Below are 20,951 nucleotides of genomic sequence, written 5' to 3'. Positions count from 1 at the left end.
TTTTAGGACGTCCCAAATCTATTATTAAATATTGAAAGGTCCCATTATCTTAAATCTATTATTAAATATTGATAGGTCCCACCACTTTCCCCACTTTTCAACTAAACTTACAACCTTTTTCTTAATCTCCGTGAAAGTCAAACCAGCTCACTCTTTTTGGGACGGAGAGAGTAGTAAATTGAATCGGAGAAGAGTATTGAAATTACGTTCGACCTGGCAAGATTTTGATTTTATAGTAATTTCAGTCCAACCCAATTCCACAATTTTTAAAAATTGTGGCATGCAAATCCCCGGTACACCCCACGGATAAAGGGGACACGTCACGGATAAAGGATTAAATATCAAATATGTGACTAACTGCGTCCAAAAAAGTAGCTCAATCATTATTATGATAAATTGAACTTCAATATGATTACTAAAATTTGCTATTTGACTCATGTTAAAATCTGACTTTTGATTCTTCGAAACCTCAAAAATATGGAAAAACTTCAATTTTAGGTAATTCAAATTTTAAATAAATAGGCCTCCTACACCGGCATACCGCACAACATAAAGAATGTGATTCAGCATAAAACAAGACCGTCACATTTCCACAATGCATGAGTTTGATAAAAATATTTTAGTAACTCATTTGGAACGTGCATTACCTATTGGCAGGGGGCTACTCTCCCATCAGCTTAACCTAAAGCCTTCAATTTTTTTAGAAATTCTAAACACAAGTCAATCACACTCTAAAGTCTAAACAAGAGCTTCTCCGTCTGTACTTTGAAAGCAGCATGTTAAGAGCTTTATAACGGATCTACCAAAATCCCAAGTACGAAAATACACCCCTCATTTTTGCTCTGCCTTGACCAAAAAGATTTTAGCCTCGTCTTCTGTAATTTCACTGAGAAATAGTAATAGACCAAAAAAAATAAAAAAAATTAACTCTTGCTGCTTAAAACAAGACAGGAGTGGGCACAAATGATCAAGAATTGGAAATCAAGTACCTCTCTTCTGCTTCCGATTTTGAGATCAGCAAGACATTTTTAGATGCAAGAAACTCGTTGAAACTAGCAAGATCCTTCTCTGTGCAGAATTTGCAAAGTTTGAGCAAAAATTCATTAAAATGCTTTGGCTCCTGCAAACATAATTCTTTACAGTTCAATGTGATTTGTTTATGTGAAAAAAGATTATTCAAAACATTATGTATGAGCATGCCAAATATCATCATCGAATTGTAATGGTCACTCATGCTTTTTTCACATTCTAAATTCACACAACAATTGTAAATTGTGGAGGTAATATTAATAACATGTTAGTTGTACTTTACGGAATAACATACAATGCTAATAACTGAATGAAAATTGGACAAATTAAGTTCTAGAATATTTTCTGACAAAGTGTAAGAGTAATTCTAGCATATTTATTATTGGATTCTAAATCTCTGCCTGATGTCAAGTTGACCCAATTTTGTTGATATATGATCTAAATATTTGAAAGTATGACCATTAAGGAATTAAATGTAAAATTTCTTGAATCTCGTCAAGCTTTAAGGTTAATATGCCACCAATGACTCTTTAGCTCAAAATGTGACTCTTTCTGGGGACTGAAGGGAGTAGTTCTTACTATTTTCTCATACTTCTAAAAATTACAGAACCAAATTATAATATGCCAATAATTTGAAAAGTCATCATAACACAAACTTTAAAAGAATTTATATTCACAAACAAACCTTATAACATTTGCATATTTGCCATGTCCAGAAAATTTATTCTGTGTATTCTTTTCTCGCTATATTAATATCAAATCAGCAAGGCCATGTCATTTGCCTGATCTAGTGTCAATATTATAGTAGCACCATACATGATAGAACAAGATAAGAAAGATATAGATACCAAACAGATAAAGCAGAAAAAAATTTATATTGTGATATACCAGCTAAATAGTACAGCATATATGCAATTATCCTTTACAAACCCAGCATACATTTAGAAGACTTACTTGCTCAAGAATGCATCCCTTGCGCAGAGCAATCAAACATTCCAGTACCTTCTGAAAATTATCTCCTTCGAAGGAATCTGTTACCAGTTGCATAATTATACTTTTCATATCAGCAATAGCTTTGCTAACCCAATCCGCTCCATCTCTTCGCAACATCATGGATTCAAAATCTTGAACAGGTGTAGATTCCCCAATTTTCTCAACTTTGAAGGAAGATGCATGTTCAATAAAATTGACAGCTTCAGCATCAACAATATTTCCAGGATCATCCCGCTCTTCATTGGATCCAGAAGGTTTCTCTCTTAATAATCGTCTAGAAGACTTCTTTAACTGCATGACAGATTAAGCATATAGACAAATATAATGAAATACTTCTGTCATTGTTCAGAGGTCAAAGTAAAGGTTAATGGGGAATATAAATGACCTTTGGGTTCTCCTTTAGTTCAAACAGCTTACGGAATCCATCAATAACGGGTTTGCTGTGAGATAGAAGATCAGAATCAGGTTCCGTTATCTTTTTTAGGGTATCATCTAGAGGTGGTACAGCCGCATCCAGATGTCTTGATTTCAATTCGAGATAGCGATAGAAACGCTGCCAAGTTTTAACGCATGCATTTCAGCTAAAAAACTTGGCAAAGTATTATTAACACATTTTTAAATAATCCTTCAGGGTTGTAGATGAAGGGGAGGGGATATAACATTTACCATTGCAGGTTTTATTTTTTACTCCCTCTGTCCCATTTAATTGTATACGTTTCTTTTCAACTGCTCGACACGCATTTCAATGCTCTTATAAAATATAGTTCCGTAACTTATTTTTGAGATTTTCTTTTTCTGAATAAAAATATAACATCCAAACTTTAATTCAGAAAAAGAAAATTTTAAAAATAAATTACACAACTACACTTTACAGGAGCATTAAAGTCCGTGCCGCGTCCCCGTCCCCCAATGTATACAACTCAGGGGGACGGAGGGAGTATTTATTAACCTGATTCTTTTAATTCCATAAGAGATGCCTAGTAACAGCAAGGTGAAAACTTGGAGTTTTGAGAGGTTATGCAGGGAGTTTGCAATGTTGCTACACTAAATTGCTAAGATTTAAGATTACTTCTATTTTTTTCACAAAAGCTAAAAAAGATAATAGCTGGAAACCTGTCGTCTCATCTAACATCACAATGTTTACATGCTTTTCAGAAAGTGACAAATCCGATTTGTTACATTTCTTTACTATAAATAATGGAAAAGAAACTCTTGTATTTGTTCGCGACTATGCTAACTTTTGATGACCAATTAATTGTTAGCTCAGAAACACATAAATAATGTTCAAGAATAATAAATTTACCCATGGCTTAATGGTTGCCATTAGCCTGTCCTTTGTCCTGATCGTTTACGTAGCACAACCCAAATGCATACCAAAGTAGAAGTGAAACAAATCATAGCACAGTGGCTGTTCAACATACTATGCAAGGAGTGGTAGAATGTGAACAACATTTATGAGCATGCACAGACTTGGTCAAAGAAGAGAAAAAGGCTGATGCTCAGACTATAGTACCTCCAATACAGGATTCGGGGTGAAGTCAGGCTGCAAGCACTCTGCTTTTCCAGTTGGTGAAAGTTCAAGCATCTTAACCAAATTATCAGCAGCCTCCTGCTGTTCATTGTTTGGCAGCATTGATGAAGGTAAATTGCTAAACGACGGAAACTGAAACTCACGAACATCCTCCGCAAAAGGAACTACATTAAAATAAAACGAATCGGGCTGCCCAGCAACAATAGACAATTCAGCGAGTTATTAACAAATATATATATAGGGTCCTGCTCTACTAGAAATCTCCTTGAAATAAAACCTAAATACTAAAAAAAATCTAAATGCACATATGGTATGTAAATTGATAGGTGGGAGACGAAGAAAAATAAAATGAAGTCAGATTTCAAAAAAAAAAAAAAACGATTGACGGGAAAAATTAAATTAGAGGGGATTATGTGGGATCATGTGCCGGAGGGTGTATTTTAATTGTGTGGTGACTTTCTAGAGGGCATTAGATTAGATTCATTTAAGGGCTTGGATAAGTTTGTAGATTTTATTTTAATTTTGGTTTAAACTTGAGCAATTCCCTGTATATATAGGGTAGCACTCCCGAGCATATCTTCTTATATGGAGTTCCATAGTAGACCACTATAAATATATACATAGTACATATATTTATTATATTTGTTGTGAAATAAAATTACAAATCTTAATTAGTAAATTGAAAACGAATTATACAATATTTCTATTCCCAAAATCATTGAAAATTATATAATACCCCTACATGATTCCACAATAGATTAATTCCAGAATTATTCTACTGTAGAGGCACTTTCAGAAATCATTTTTTTAATTCAAATTTTAAGTGTTAAATTATTTACAAATATATATATATATATATATATATATATATATATATAGGGGCTTACTCCACTAGAAACTAAATTAGCCTAGAAACTAGTCCCTGGCCATTTTTTCATCACTGTTCTTAACTACAGTTAAACCTCGATTAAATAATATCCGATAAAGTAATAACCTCGCTTTAGTAATAAATTTTGTCGGTCCCAACTTGGGCCAATGTTGTAAAGTAATATTTTCGCTAAAAGCATAAGATAATATAAATTTAGAAATTCATTAAAGGCCCAGATAATATGTAATGATAATTCATGAATTATATTTATATATAATGTATATGAATTATAAATTTCAGTTCTTTTTAAAATATGAATATATAGTAGCTTGTTTCTTCCTTCCACCAAGGCCAAAATTAACCTCATCTTTGACTTTAAGTAAAGCATAAATAACTCCTGGTATGTTTTGCTCATGTTGTAACAAGTAATTTTTAAAATATTGATTGCTTGAAGTGTTTCTTTTGATGACACGCTTTGGATGATGTATAGTACGTACACGTAATTTTTAAAATATTGATTGCTTGAAGTGTTTCCTTTGATGACACGCTTTGTATGATGTATAGTACGTATACTGCACATGTTATTGTACATGTATACTCTACCTAGTGCATGCATAAATTTAGTTTTCACATATGATTAATTATTGCATGTGACTGATCCTTGTTTATAAAAATAATGAATTATAATTTGTAAACATATAAAATTCGGTAAAATAATAAAATATCACTTTATCGATAAAGTAATAAAATATTATTATATCGATAAAATAATAAATTCGGTAAAGTAATATTTTTTCCCGGTCCGAGGGGTATTACTTTAAAGAGGTTTAACTGTACAAAAATCACTTATTTGTATATCAGAAATCACTATTTTATATATGCAAAATCTGAAAAATATAAAAATATAAATAGACATATATACAATGTGTATCATCATCATCTTCAATCATACTACATCGATAAAACTCCTGACATTATAATCAACCGCTTCCACTACTATTGCTGTCACACACAGGCTAATGATCAAATACAAACGAGCCTATAAATACACACTAAAAACTACACTACCAATTCACCCCACTTTCATTCTACTACATCTAACTACCCATTCCGATCCTAACCAACACACTACATCTAACTACCCATTCTGATCCTAACCAACACACTACCACCCTCTACTCGGTTCCACTAGTGAGCAAAGTTGCTGCAGAATTCGGGGGTTCCTGCTATATACTTTAGTGATTTTCGCTTTACAAATTAGTGATTTGTGCCGTATAAATTAGTGATTATCACTTTGGTGAAACGAGTACAAAACTTGATGACACTATTGTTGATCACTGTTGATGATCAGAGTAAATTAAAAATATTGATGTTCTTTGATGATGACAGCGGGTTTGGTAGTATGTATTGGATGATTGTAGTGATATATATAGATTGTAATTGTGGATATCGTATATATATAGGCAGATGGGCGAGTTGGTTTTTAGTTTAGTTAATACTCCCTCCGTCCCCCTGAGTTGTATACATTGGGGGACGGGGACGCGGCACGGACTTTAATGCTTCTGTAAAGTGTAGTTGTGTAATTTATTTTTAAAATTTTCTTTTTCTGAATTAAAGTTTGGATGTTATATTTTTATTCAGAAAAAGAAAATCTCAAAAATAAGTTACGGAACTATATTTTATAAGAGCATTGAAATGCGTGTCGAGCAGTTGAAAAGAAACGTATACAATTAAATGGGACAGAGGGAGTAGTAGAATAAGACTCTCTCTCTCTATATATATATAGGCTCATGATCAAATAGAAACCACTCTTAAAATAAAAACTAGAAACCAGTTTCCCTTCCACTATTTATAACTACGGGTATCACTAATTTATACTGCACTAATCACTGTTTTTATAGAGTATGTAAACAGCGATTTTTATTATCAAAATTGAGAAAATTTACTTATCTAAATTATTGATAATCGATTATAGATGATTAATTTCATCCGTAGGAAGGTTCTTGGTGGTAGGAAGCCGCAAGAGAAGTTTTATGATGGTAACTAGTCGTTAGTTTTGTAAGTTATGATAGAAAGTGTATGTGACTATTGGTGATGATAGACAATGGTGGCAAGTCAGGGAAACGTTTGGTAATGGTGGTAAGAGGTCCATTATTACGATTTGGGTGAAGATGATGGTCATATACGTTGCATATATGTGTATATATATATTTATATTCGCGAGATATGCTATATATAAATTAGTGATATGTTATGTACAAATTAGTGATTTCTGTAGTTAAAAATAGTGATAAAAAACTGTCCAGAAACTGGTTTTTAGTTTTTAGGCTAATTTGGTTTCTATTGGAGTAGGACTCTATATATATATATAGGGGCTTACTCCACTAGAAACTAAATTAGCCTAGAAACTAGAAACTAGTATCAGACCATTTTTTATCACTATTTTTAACTGCAAATATCACTCGTTTGTACATCACAAATCACTATTTCCTATACAAGAAATCTCAGAAAAATATAGATATATAAATATACATATATACAACATATATCATCATCTTCACTCATACAACATTGATGAACCTCCGGGCATCATTATCAACCCATTCCACTGCTACCGTGGTCACCTATACTCACGATTGACCTACCACCGCTTGTCACCATAACTTGCCATTACTAGTGATTATTTACCACCACCACACACCTCATCTCATCATTTTTTTACCATCATAGACCTCCTACAGCTATAATTGATCATCAATAATCGATAACCACTAGCAAACATAAGTAAATTTTCTCAATTATCAATAATAAAAATTGCTAATTTAACTGCATAAAATAGTGATAAATATCGTATAAACGAGTGATATTAGCAGTTATAAACAGTGATCATGGGAGTGGTTTCTAGTTTCTAGAATAACATTAGTTTCTATTTGATCACTTGCCTATATATATATATATAATATACACTAAACTATAAAAACCGAACATAGAATAATTCGTAGTAGTTTGGTTAAATATTTTTGGTCATCCTTGAATTATCTTTTTTTTTTTTTTGCCTTTTCTTAAATAAATAGGCAACATGATATAAACAATAAGAGACAAACCAACCCTTCTTAACTCTAATGTTTTCTACTCAAGACAAACACGTTTTCTACTAATCTACTCCAATAGAAACACGAACCATGATGTGTTATACTTCAAGACAAACCATAAGCCAATATAAGGTAAATAATATCTTGTTCCTTTCAAATGAGAAATAAGAAATATGAAAATATGATTTAAAATTAATCAAAAGACACATTAACACATATTAATATTAGAAAAACATTTACAGATAAATGATAAAAGTATTGTTTCTACTACCCATTTACAATATATAAAAAACATTGTAAAAGCTAAATCTTTAAGATAAAATATAATTAATCGGTTCATGACATTTAATTAAACTTCGATATATTATCATTGAATTCCTCATGCAAATAAAGTGGGCATCAATGACTTTAAGGCTAGTATACGTAAAACTTTGACAATCGATGACTTACAACATCATCCCTTTCAGATATGTTAGGAGACAGCACTCCAATAACAACGTTAGCCTGTCCTTGCCTCCATACACAACGAACAATTGCCACTTTGTTCATCTCCTTCATTCCTCTTGCTAAAGCAGAAACTGCAAGGGCAGCTTTCATATTACCCGGTTGGGCTATGACTACATTAACATCCTTCATGTAATAGTGTCTTGAACACAGAAGCCACAGACACAAAGGAAAAAGATAAGAGTGGTAAAAGTAATACTACATCAGTAATAAATTAACTAAATCAAATAACACGGATTAGAGTAAAGTAATATTTTCCACCTCATTATGTTTGAAGCATCAGTAAATCCAAGCAGTTTCACACCCTTCTCTGGTTTAAATTTCACAGCTTCCCATTCAGCAGATGATATAGGAACTACTTGAGGCCCATATCTGTAACCTTTTATTCTTTGTTCTGGAGGCACAACTTTACTAGGATCATCAACTTTTTTGTATTCAAATTCTACTTTAACTTCGTGAGTAGCAAGTTTATCAGTTTCAGGTGCTTTATCAGAGTACTTTTTCAAAGTGGGAAATTTCTCTTCAGAAGTTTTCTTGTAGACCCACACCTATGGTAGTAAAGCAAATATAAGTATTCGATATCAGATATCTTTGTGCTAAAATAGAGAAATTGGTGCATGTATAGTCAAGATACTGATATATTTCAAAAACACAAGTCAGAATACCAAAATAAGATGGGTATATATGAGAACAAAACTAATATCTAATAGAACTGTTTATTGTATAGACTTTTTGCTTGTCAACGGTGTGGCCTGAATGAAATCAATAAAAAACGCAGATCATACAAGGCAACATCTTTAACTCTGGTAAGTATTAATAATGACAAGACAGTATTTTACAAAACCATTTGCTCTAGAAAAAACCAAGGAAATTGGAGATAGGAGTAAAACATGACAATGTAAAAGAAATTTTTGCAGAGATGGCTGCAATTACATTATAAATTTTGAAGATCAAATAAAGAATAAGATCACAAACTCCTAATGTTATCAGTGTGAATGATGAACAGTATACTATGTAGATTATGAAACTTTTCTGACTAAGGGGAAAAAGAATAGCATATTGAAGCAGACGGTGCACGAAAGGTGAAAATTATTATAAAGACTCTCACCAGAACCTTCACTTCAGAGCTTAGCTCAAGTTCACCTCTGTATATTGTAACAGGAGATATATTGCGAGTTCTAAGTGCACCCAAAAGTGAAGTTGAATTTTCAACATGGACCTTCCTTGAAGAAGTCATCTTTGATATTATATCCAGTAAAATATCATTCTCTTCTATAACACTCGTATTACCATCCATATCCTGCTGTCCCCTATAAACTATGCACTCCATTTTCATGCCGTGTGCAAACATCTGTTCAGCAATGGTGCTGACTTGATCTTGTTTAGTTCCTTCAAATGGGTCTTTGATAGGATGAGTTGCATCTGTGATGAGACAAAGACGTTTTTTCCCTTTAATCGTTTGTCCAAACTTCTTGATCAGCATATCCATTCCAACAACAATTGCATCAAGAACTAGACCAAAGTCAAGGTATCAAGGAATCAAAACAGTATGTAAACTTATTAGAAACTTCATGATTGACAAAACAAACTATTTCTCTGATTAGCAACATGATAAGAAGACTAAGAGAAACCTAGCAAAAACAAGAGTATAATAAGATATTTAACAATCAGAAGAGGCCTGAAGTAAACAAAACCTTTGTAATTTATACAAATTGCTTGATATATCACTAATGAAATAAAACAGAGCAGTGGTCCTTGTGATAATCAAGCACAAATGTAGGATACAGTCACCATCAACAGTTCCACGAGGAAGCTGTTCTAATACTTTAATGAGATCTCCATCAACAACCTTGAGGTGGTTCAGGACGACCACATGTTCATATCCACCGACTTCGTTGGTGAGCTCATTGTCAGTATCTGGAATTAAAATGGAAAACGGTAATGTTTAATTATTACATAATTCCAAATTCACGATGCCCAATTAACACAAAATAAATAAGATAGCTTATTTGTTATCTGTTAAATGAAGCAACCCCATACCACTATTTGTAAAAATATACAATTTGTAATTGCTGATCCTCGGCAATTGCAATATTATAATGTTGAACCTCTTTGTTTACTAAGCAAATGTCATTTGTACAAAAGTGATTGTGCTGGGTCGCACCAATATACTTACCCGAATTGTGGCTCTTTCTTTGGTTTTTGTTGTCCATATTATTAACAAGACCAATATATTTTCATTGCATTGTATAACACGCTAGATTAACGAAAACATCAATTGATGATAAAAACATACCTTAGACGGCATACCACGAAATACAATTTTAAAATGGCACAAGTGCAATACGACATATAAAATTGCAATATACCTTCAGTTCCAAATATAACAACTCCCACATCATCATATTTACCAAAAATCAGCTGCAATTAAATAAAATGAATTATTCATCTAATTATTGTTTTAGATAAAGCAAATATACATCATTTGTGCAGGAGAAACTTAAAAGACTTTAAAATAATCATTACGTTCTGTTAGGCAGATATACCATCATTTTATTTGATACCCAAAAAGAGTTAGAGTGGTTTAGCTGGTGATAAGATAAAACCGTGAGGCAAATGTTTAATAACTTTTTCCCTTAACCTAAGACAGACTACAGTGTTGCAATTCAAGTGTATGAGATTTCTAAATAATCTTCAAGAATGAAAAGCTGCAATGTGTTTGTTTTTCCCCAAATATATTGAACTTCTTTTACAAGATAATGAATTACATTCTTTGGCCTTACTGTACCAACAAAAATTGATTGAAAACCATACCTTCTTTTGTACAAGCATAGAACAAACTTTTTCAACCTCGGGCAACACAGTATGCATTGAGGGACCAACATCAATTAACAAAAGCAACGCTTCCTACACAGATAAATACAACAATGAAAGTTGTAATCAGAAAACAGTTTCAACTTTCTGTTGAAAAATCCTAGGAAAGAACCAGCAAACGTACCTATATAGAATCATGTTCCACTACAACTATCTTAACCTACATACCCTACAAACCTCCAGAATTCGCTAAACGCCTAAATATCTAATGAAGTTTGACCATCCATTCCGAAAACAAATTATTATTTACAAAATATATGATTCACAACAACACAAACAAAGTTAACGAAAAGTTGTTTATGTATAATGAGCATGCTGGCCAACAAACTCTACAAACTAGTTAACATTATACTCAAACAAGTCTCATTAGTCCAGATCACCATGGTTGTATGAATCACAGCTCTCGTGATACAACCAATTACAATCATTCTAGCCTAAAAACACTAGAAACTAGCAACAAATATAAAATACGAGCCGCATCGGTGCAAATCATTAGTCCAAAATTACCCGAAACACAAGTCACAAATTACAGTGACAGTACTACCAATCACCAAATTCTTGTCAGAATTAATTTGCATTTGAACCAACAAGTATAACAATTTATAATAAACACACACATGCAATTAGTTGAACACCTCAGCACATACTCAAAATCCAAATACATTACAGTGAGACAGAATCTCAAGTAAAGTTACATGCTTTGCGAATTAAAATACAGATATAGTATTAAATAAATGTAATACAACAAAAATGAAGTGATGGAAAGAAATATATGTGAGAGTGAATAAAGGGGTTAATGGGTTTAACATAAATTACCTTGTTTCGAGCCATTTGAGACACAAGTAGAGGAAAGAAGCTGTGTTTTTCAAGTTTCTTGGGAGAGTCAAATGGGGTTTGTATGTATTTTCGAAGTATTTATATATCGAGGGAGGACGAGAAACTGAAGATTCTCAAAGAAGCTGACTGCTCGAGTGTGAACGGGGGAGTTCTATTCTATATAGTATATACCTCTTTTTCATTGAGTTTGTGCGAATTCAACTGTAATCGATTTAAAGACCGTTTTTAACAAAGAAATGGTCACTTATTTTAAAATATTTATAAATATAAGGGAAAATAGATTTTTTTGTCATCGAACTTATTATGTTTTTAGAAACTTGCCACTCAACTAATTTTTTTTTTCTTTTTAGTCACTGATGTTAGGTTTAGATTTGTTTTTAGTCACTAACTTAGGTTCGGATATGATTATTAGCATTGTGATAATTTTTTGTAGCATCATTAATACATAGTGATAGTATATAATTTTTTGATAATATGATGTATGTTTATATATCTTTGTATATAGCAATAATAACATAAAATGAGGTGATATAATATTAAAATCAGGAAAAATCGTAATTAGAATTCTAAAAATTCATTAAATCATCAGTATGGAATCAATGACTTTAAATAATTTATGCTCTCCATGATAAAATAAAATCTAATTGAGTGATACGATGCATCATCTTTCACTATTAAAGTTTCAATCACGTAGTTCAGCATAAAATCTCTCTTAAATTTATCCTCATAATTTTTAATAACTTTATCTTATTATAATTTTCAACATAAAGATAAATAAATAGAGAGGAAAACTTAATCTTCGATGATTTATGAGATTTTCTTTTTGCGTATAAAAATTCAAACACTAAATTTTTATTCGGAAGAAAAAATAAAATAATTTATGAGAGTACACTTTTAGAAACCGTAAAATGCGTGTTTAACTCTTATCACCGAAGATCTAGGGTACATAAAAGTACTATATAAAGATAGACATATATCAAATCATCAAAATATTACAGGTTATCACTATATTTTAATAATACTACAAAGAATTAATATAATGGTAATAATGAAATCCGAACCTAACTTTAGTGGCAAAAAAAATTGCGAACCTAACATCAGTGACTAAAAAGAAAAAAAAATTAGTTGAGTGGCAAGTTTCTAAAAACATTATAAGTTTGGTGACAAAAAAATCTATTTTCCCTAAATATAATTTTATAAATTATTTCAAATTTTGTATTCTAAACAAAGCTTTAATATTAATTTTTAATAAGAAGATAAATTTTAAAAATAAATTATAAAATTATACGTTATGTATATTCTTTTTATTTTTTTTGTTGACAGCAAAGAAGTCACACAGAACACAGAACATCCCACAAAAACAAATTTCGAAAGGAAATGCAAGACATCTTTTTTTGACTCAAACATCGATATCAAAGAAGATAACCACTGAATAATAGAATTTAAAGGCATAGAAGATTATAAAAGGCCTAAAAAGATGAAAACCAAACAGGGTGAGTCTAATCACACTCAAAAAGCATATGTTCCACACTTTCAACATTGTTGTTACAAATTGGACATAGAGGACAAGAAGAACATTTTCTTCTGAAAAGATTTTCCTTTGTTGTCAAAGCATTCGATCAAATTCTCCACAAGAAATGTTTTAATTTTGGCGGAGCAGAGATGTACCTTAAGAGCTTCCTAAAACATTTACTTGGATTCGAAGAAGAAGAAGAAGCGTGCTGTGTAAAGGACTCTTTAAGGCGTAGAGCAACATAGTAACCAAATTTGATAGTATTGTGACCTTTATAGTCAAAGTGCCAAACAAGACGATTATAGTATTTGTACGACTAATCGATATAACAGAGATTTGCGAAATTGATTGATCAGAGACACACTCTTTAAGTTTACTCAAATTCCATCTCTCTGATGATATAAAACAGCTACAGAAGAATTTGTAAGTCTAAATGTAAAGACAACCCTATCTGTTACATAGGGATGATAACTCAACAATAGAACAGGACAAGTAAATAACACTATGCCTGCACCGGAATCGGAAGATACGAAGACAAAGGTTGAAGAAGCCATCTACAGTCTTGAAGGAATAAGTTCACTGGAAGAAGTTCATTAATATGTTCATGCCTCAGTGAAGAATAAAGATTGAAGTATTCAAGATTGTGAAGCAATGAAGATGTTGTCCAAGTACTCGAAAGATTTCAGTGCAACCCCTGAAGCAAGATATTTTCATATATCTTGGTTGGTTATTTATAATCAACAAACTGAAGCATAAACTAACCCGGAACCGACTGATCAATGTTTGCTGACAAAGACGGTACAATGTTTAACTTCAGTGTTAGTCGCTTGTGAACCAGACCAGTGCACTAAGCGTCAGCACATACGGAGCTTTGCAAAGTATTTATCGATCGAAGAATTGATCCAGTCATATCAAGTCATTTGTGTCAAGCCAAGCCAAGCCAAATGCCTAGCCTCTGCAAGCTATGCCAAAGTGACCTATCTTTTATATGTGTGCACTTATATATTTGTATATGTACAAATATATTTATATATATGTATATATGTATATTTAATTAAATATAATATATATAATATATATGTATATATGTTTTTAAACATATGTATATGTATATTTATATGTATGTATATTTAAATAAATATATATGTATATAATATATGTATTTATATTTTACATAAGCAATTATATAATTAAGTGTATATATATATTATATTATGTGCATAAATATATGTATATTTAGAGAGAGTTATATATACCTTTATATATATATTTATATTTATATTTACACATAGTTATATGTATATTATATATATTTAAATATATGAGAATATATTTAAATATATGTGTATATATATGTTACTATATGTTTATATAAATATTATATATATGTATACATTTATATATACTTTTCTTTATATATATTTATGTTTATATTTATATTTATAAATAACTATATATATCTCTATATATATTTATATATATATATTTACATTTTTATTTACGTATAATTATATATTATATATATTTAAATATATGAGAATATATTTAAATATATGTACATATATTATTATATGTTCATATAAATAAAATATATATGTGTGTGTATATTTATATATATTTTTATTTATTAATATAATAACAACATAATATATTATATATATTATGCATGCATGTGATGATGTCAGGTGTCTAGGGCAACCTAGGGTTTGCATGTGCATGTAGGGTTTCACACAAGACATTACACTTGTGAATGATTTTTTCTAAGTCATTTATACTGTGAACACACTGGAAGCATACATGGCGCAAGGTTTGACCTGGAACAAGTCCAAGGAGAGATAACAGTGGAGTCCTCCACTGTACAGGCGCAAGTTTGTTTTTGCTTAAACAAAAACTAAGTGGCGCAAGATTGGAGAGAGAACAGGGGTGTACAGGAGGCTCTTTTTAGGCGCAAGTTGGTTAGGTCTTAACCTGGAGTGATAACAGTGGAACTCTTCCACTGTGTTGGCGCAAGTTCCTTTTCCTTGATTTATTCTAAGTCACAAGGTGCATATGTACAGGAGCGCAAGTTTTGACTTAGTCAAAACCTGCGCCATGGATCACCTCTGAAAATCCTCTAAGGCATTTCACTCTGTACAAAGGCTTGGAGCGCAACATTTGACTCGGTCAAATGTTGCGCCTCCCATTTGTCTCCCCTGGGCGCAACTTTGCACCACTGAAAAACCAAGTCATATATACAGTGGACAATGGAGGATGCAAGCGCAAGGTTTGACCGCGCAACATTTGACTCTCTCCTGGAGTACTGTATTGGCGCAAGCTTGATATATATATATATACTTGTATATATATATTGGCGCAAGATGACTATTCAAGTAACCATGGTTAGTTTTGTTGAAAGCCTATAAATATGTAAGTTGTGCTCTCACAATTTACATCATCCTTCGGGATGAAATGGCCAAGTGCTCTGCACGGCTACTCCCACTATATATACACTCTAGTCTAGCTTTGTAATAGAAATATCCGTAGCGGTTAGAGTTTGTAATATTGAGAGTAGTGGCCATTGTAGCCGAACCTTCGGGTTTGGATTTGTAGCACCCTTCGAGGTATTTATCAATATACAGATATACCTTGGAAAATATTGTGTGTTGGTTTAATATTTTCATATCCTCAGAAACCGACCTAATAAATATCCGGAACACGAAACCCATTACAGAACTGCAATTTGTTTATCCGCAAGATTCGAAAGAATTTTAAATTGTAGTGAGTATCGTATTCAACCCCCCCTTCTACGATACTTTGGACCTAACAATTGGTATCAGAGCCAGGTTGATTGATATACAAATCAGGATCCTAATCGTACGGAAAATCAAGAACCTAGCTTTCGATATTTGATTAGGGGAAATGTTCTTCCGGTTTGTGTTGCTGAATTTGTCCGTAGGCCTAAGCAAGGATTATCTATCGGATACTGAACTTTGGACCGGGACTTATAAATTTATACTTTAAATTTTAATAAGTTTATTTTATAAATTTAACTTAATTTATTTTAAACTTATTAATTGAGTTTATTATGAATTAATTAAATTTATCTTATAAACTTAATTAAATTTACTTTATAAACTTTGCTAAATTCATTTAATAAATTTGCTTAAATTTATTTTAGACTTGTAAAGTTTACTCTTAGACTTTATCAAGTTTATCATAAATTTTTATAAATTTATTATTTAAATTTGTATAGTTTATGATTTAAATTTAAGTTAAAATATAAAATATAAATTTAAGAGGATTTAACTGATTATGGATATAAGTTCAAGTTCAAGGGTTCAATTTCATTTGTTCTGGAAGCTATGATTTAATTGGAGACGAGACACTTGAATATTTTCAAAAATTAAATTTATCTAATAAATTTTAATATATTTACTAAATGAATTTGAAATAAATTTATTCTAAACTTATTCAGTTTATTATGAATTTATTTGAATTTATTTTTTAAATATAATTAAATTTACTTTATAGATTTAACTAAGTTTATTTTATACTTTATTTTCTTTCATCTTTTAAAACTTAATTTTAAAATTTATTTTCTTTATAATTTAAACTTAGTTTAAATAATCAAGTGTCCCGTAACCTTTTTAATTATTCTACTCCAAGACAAATCAGATTGACATTTAGTTGAGACAGATCAGGCTGACAGATTACAAGACAAACACGGGCTTTCAAATACCAGATTCTCAGAACCGGTAATGGAAGTACATTGATGACCCAATCCAATTGATTACTCAAAGGATTATTAGAAGCAGTTTTCTATGTTCGACAAAGATGATTGTGATTCGAAGAAGATACCATTGAAGACTAATTTGGTACTACTAACAGTGGATTTTGAAGAAGGTACTTCAGGCCTTGATCTGAGTAATTACTCCGACTTGATTATCAGATCACCAGATCAGGATGAGAATTTGCTACATCTACAATGAAGCATCTTTCCAGGGCTCGGAATGTCAACTTTGAATGGCACCACTAGTAGTAGGAAAAGAGAAGTTTTTACAGAAGAATCTTCAAGGGATTTCAATCTAACTCAGTGATTCAGGGATATACAATTACACAATGAATTGTATCAATGCTAAATCCATCCAGAATCGACTGAACCAAAGATAGAGAACTGTGGAGGTTTAAGGATATAATTATCGAGTTACTACCGCACCAAATCAATTTCGTGTATTTATGTCAGAACCTTAGGATTGAACAGAAGAGTTTGTAACTGCTGAATTTGAGGATGCTCAAGTCGACGAAAGTTAACACTTTTGAAGAATGTGAGGACAGAACTTCAAGGATTAGCATAACACTGTCTGAGAGGTTTAGTCATGTCAGATTCAGATGGAATCCATTAGTTTCAAGTGGTGACTCTTCAGGGTTCAGTTCAAGGAGGTTGTTTTCAAAACTGAGTTGGTCAATACACACAATATTGTTTGGTATCTTTAGCAAAGGTGGGTTGCTATATATATTGAAGCCTCGACAAACAAGGATGATAGGGCTTGTCTGAAATTCAAGTGGATGTTTTGAAAGAAACATCACAACAAGTTCTTATGCTATTTTAGGAAAGGTGTGAGCTGGATCAGTTGCTAATGAGAAGGATGATTATGGTTATCTGGCTATCCTAGCATTCTCTGAAGATGACTCAACTCGCACATCTCAGGTACGAATTCTTTCTAACTATGCAATACATATTTCTTTATATTCAAAGCATGTTATAAATCTCTGAGTAGAATTGTTTAACACACAAGCACAAGCATGATAGCATCACAATAGATAATGATTGGAATAGTATGCTAGATCACTGTTCTGGTAACTAGGATTGATGATAATCTTGTGTATGTGTCTTTAGCAGATTCTTAACATGTGTATGAATATTTAGGATTTGATTATTTGCAATGGTGAGATTAGAAGCTTTCCTTTGGAAAACAACTCTTAGTTTTAGGGGTTATGATCCTAGCATGTATAACTTTGTTAAAACACTTAGTTTCAAATTCCCTAGTACAACTAGATTTGCTTATTTATCTGAATTGTTTGTTAAGGATTTTATTTTGTTCTATGATGGAATGTCTACCTTGTGTCAGTAGAACTTTTAGAACTTCATGTTAGATCTAAAACTGACTTAGGTAATAGAGATAGTATAATGCCATATAACAACAGATTGGGATTAGTATGAATTGATAATGTGATTATTAATTTCTTGTGTCTAATCCATATGCTTTTCGAAGATTATTGAATATATGTAATTCTACTTGCTACCTGTTGCACTTGTGTTAATTGGTTTAAGTAGAGAGTACTGAATCTTCTGAATTGCATAACTGCCTGTCTTGCTCTTGTCTTATCTTTGATTATTTGCCATGTGTATTCAACATCATGTCTGCTTATTTTCTTGTCATGAATGCATGTCCGTGTACTTGCATTGATTTTAGAAAAGCATGTTTGAGAATCACATTAGGGCAATGTCTAAATAAGAATTAGCATGTTAAGGTTGATTCTGTTGTTACCACTGTTAAAGAAAAATCTCTAATCCATCCGGACCCAGTTATGATTGGGGACCATAGAACACTTTCCATTTGTGATTGCAGGTTACATATGTTCCATATGATTTTTGGTGCACTCTGTTTGCTGAGTAGCTGAAATCATATATTTACCAAAAGTACCCTGTCAGCAAATGTGATCGTGTGAGCAGTTCCGTCAATAATCTTTGAAAGATGACAACAAAGATTCTCTTGCGGGACATGCCTGTTTTCCTGGAATGTCATCATGGAAACATATCTTTCTTGAAAGAGTCAAAGCACACAAATTCTGAGTATCAGACTGTTCTCTGACAAAGGACATTATGTCAGTTCATGGAATAGTGCTTTATCTCAAATCAGGAAAGATGTGAATCTGCTCGTAGCTAATATGGAACTTCAATTGAAGATGAAGTGAGCTGTTTCGATAATAAAGCTTCATCAAATAAGTGTTAGCTATAGCATCTGAAGCTCTCGCACTTTTATGTCAAAACAAGGAGCTCTTTCTATTCGTAAGAAGAGAATTGGTGAGAGGACTACCTCATCTGGAATTCAAATTGGATGAAGGATATGAGTTATGTCAAAATAGGGAAGTCGAAGGAGCATCGCACAGAAGCAAAGATATGATCAACATTACTGAGCCGCTTCAGATGATACGTATGGATTTCTACGGATCAACTAATGTCATGTCTGCAAACAAATCCAGATATCTTTTTGCGATGATCATTGACTACTCTAGATTATTTCGTGTTGTTCGTATGTGTTCAAAGGACAAGACATCACAAATAGAGGTTGATCAAGATGAACCCTGATCATTGATAAATCCAGAAAGACACCATTCTTTCCAGTGGCCAATCAGAAGTAAACACTAACTCTTGGTATGTGTTTGGAGGAAAATGCCTCTTTGAAAGTCTTGCATTTGAAGATCAAAGAATATTTTCCTCGGCTACTCAATGGAGTCTACAGTCTACAGGGTGATTGTGATTAATCAACAGAAGGTGATTGTAAGTCTAGACGGGACATTGAATGACACTTTGCTCCAAGCTGTTAAAGGTGATTGTATTTGTTTAATGATGATTCAGATCCAAGCGGAATCTCTTTGCAAGGATAAGGATTATTAAGGAGATCCCAACAACAGCTTAGGGGGAGCATTTGGTGGATCCACTAGTCAAACTCAACACCAAATTGAAGATGAACAGGACATATCAAGAACGTATCTGCTTAGACAAAGGGTTTGAAATCAATATCATTCTCGGGTTCTAGTTCTTAAATGTTCCTAATGGTGAAGTGAAGACTAGGAGAGCTATGGTGAAAGGATGTTATTTCTTTGGGTTTCAATCTGAAGTGAAACTTGGGGAAGATTCAAAAGCTCTTAATGGGATCCAGATTGAGTGATTGCACAGCAAGATGATCTCAGTCAGTTTGAAAGCAGATTATGCGGAGTCTGATACCCTGACCTAATAACAATTCAGTACTTAGTATTTGTCGGGTATTTAGATTCCAACTGGATGTTTTTGGCTCTGTTACGAGGGACAAGCCAATTTGGTTGCTTAGAGTTATTACAAAGGAGAAGGTTATGAAGATTATGGAAACAGAATCTTCAAGTTCAGAACTCTACATCTTAGGGAACTCAACGACCTTCATGATTGAACTAAAGCACCATTGACGAGACTCGGGTTCAGGATATTACAGTGAGCTAGAAGATGAAGCTTCATGCAACATTTCAAGGACTTTGCAGTTGCAGATCCAACGGAATTTGTATTCTCATTCTTCACCAGCTCTCTATGAGTTGTTATCCAACACCTGATGATCGTCATAGACATGGTATGACTTCTGACTAGCATATTATTTTAATATCTGTTTGCTAGAATCATATTTGGTATCCAAATTATTACCTCTCATGATACAAGGCACACACAATACAACTATCTGTGCTGTGATACCATGATTATATTATATGTGGACTAACATCACTTGTGCAAGATAATTGCTAAGTGAATGCAGATTAGTGATATGATGAGTAATTTGTTGGAAAGTTGCAATTCTTTATGGTCTACTAGTTAGCCTAAAGAATGATGGCAATAAAAGGAAGTCAAGGATCTTTTGAATATGCGCATTTTGGAAGATTCTAGACCTGCCAAGACTTAAGCCAACAACCACTGAACTTGATCAG

At 32.3% G+C, this 20,951-nt stretch overlaps 1 protein-coding gene across 2 annotated transcripts; it reads right to left on the bottom strand.

The window, feature by feature from the left end:
- Nucleotides 1-550: 550 nt before the first annotated feature.
- On the bottom strand, nt 551-11,911 carry LOC108215567 (ATP-dependent DNA helicase 2 subunit KU80). 2 transcript variants are annotated; one of them, XM_017388064.2, is made up of 12 exons: nt 11,708-11,911; nt 10,832-10,924; nt 10,387-10,438; nt 9,803-9,934; nt 9,126-9,529; nt 8,279-8,565; nt 7,964-8,159; nt 3,536-3,742; nt 2,408-2,575; nt 1,984-2,313; nt 990-1,120; nt 551-886 (listed from the first exon to the last, which is right to left on the bottom strand). In XM_017388064.2, the coding sequence occupies exons 1-12, from the start codon at nt 11,720-11,722 to the stop codon at nt 832-834; spliced, it is 2,070 nt and encodes a 689-aa protein (XP_017243553.1). In that variant the 5' UTR covers nt 11,723-11,911; the 3' UTR covers nt 551-831. The 2 variants fall into 2 exon arrangements, with proteins under 2 accessions (XP_017243553.1, XP_017243554.1); XM_017388065.2 differs by having other exon boundaries at nt 747-886; nt 990-1,068; nt 11,708-11,868.
- Between the last annotated feature and the right edge of the window lie 9,040 nt (nt 11,912-20,951).

The sequence above is a fragment of the Daucus carota genome, chromosome 4, assembly GCF_001625215.2.
Source record: "Daucus carota subsp. sativus chromosome 4, DH1 v3.0, whole genome shotgun sequence".
Lineage (NCBI taxonomy): Eukaryota > Viridiplantae > Streptophyta > Magnoliopsida > Apiales > Apiaceae > Daucus > Daucus carota.
This window is presented reverse-complemented; position numbering and strand designations above follow the sequence as displayed.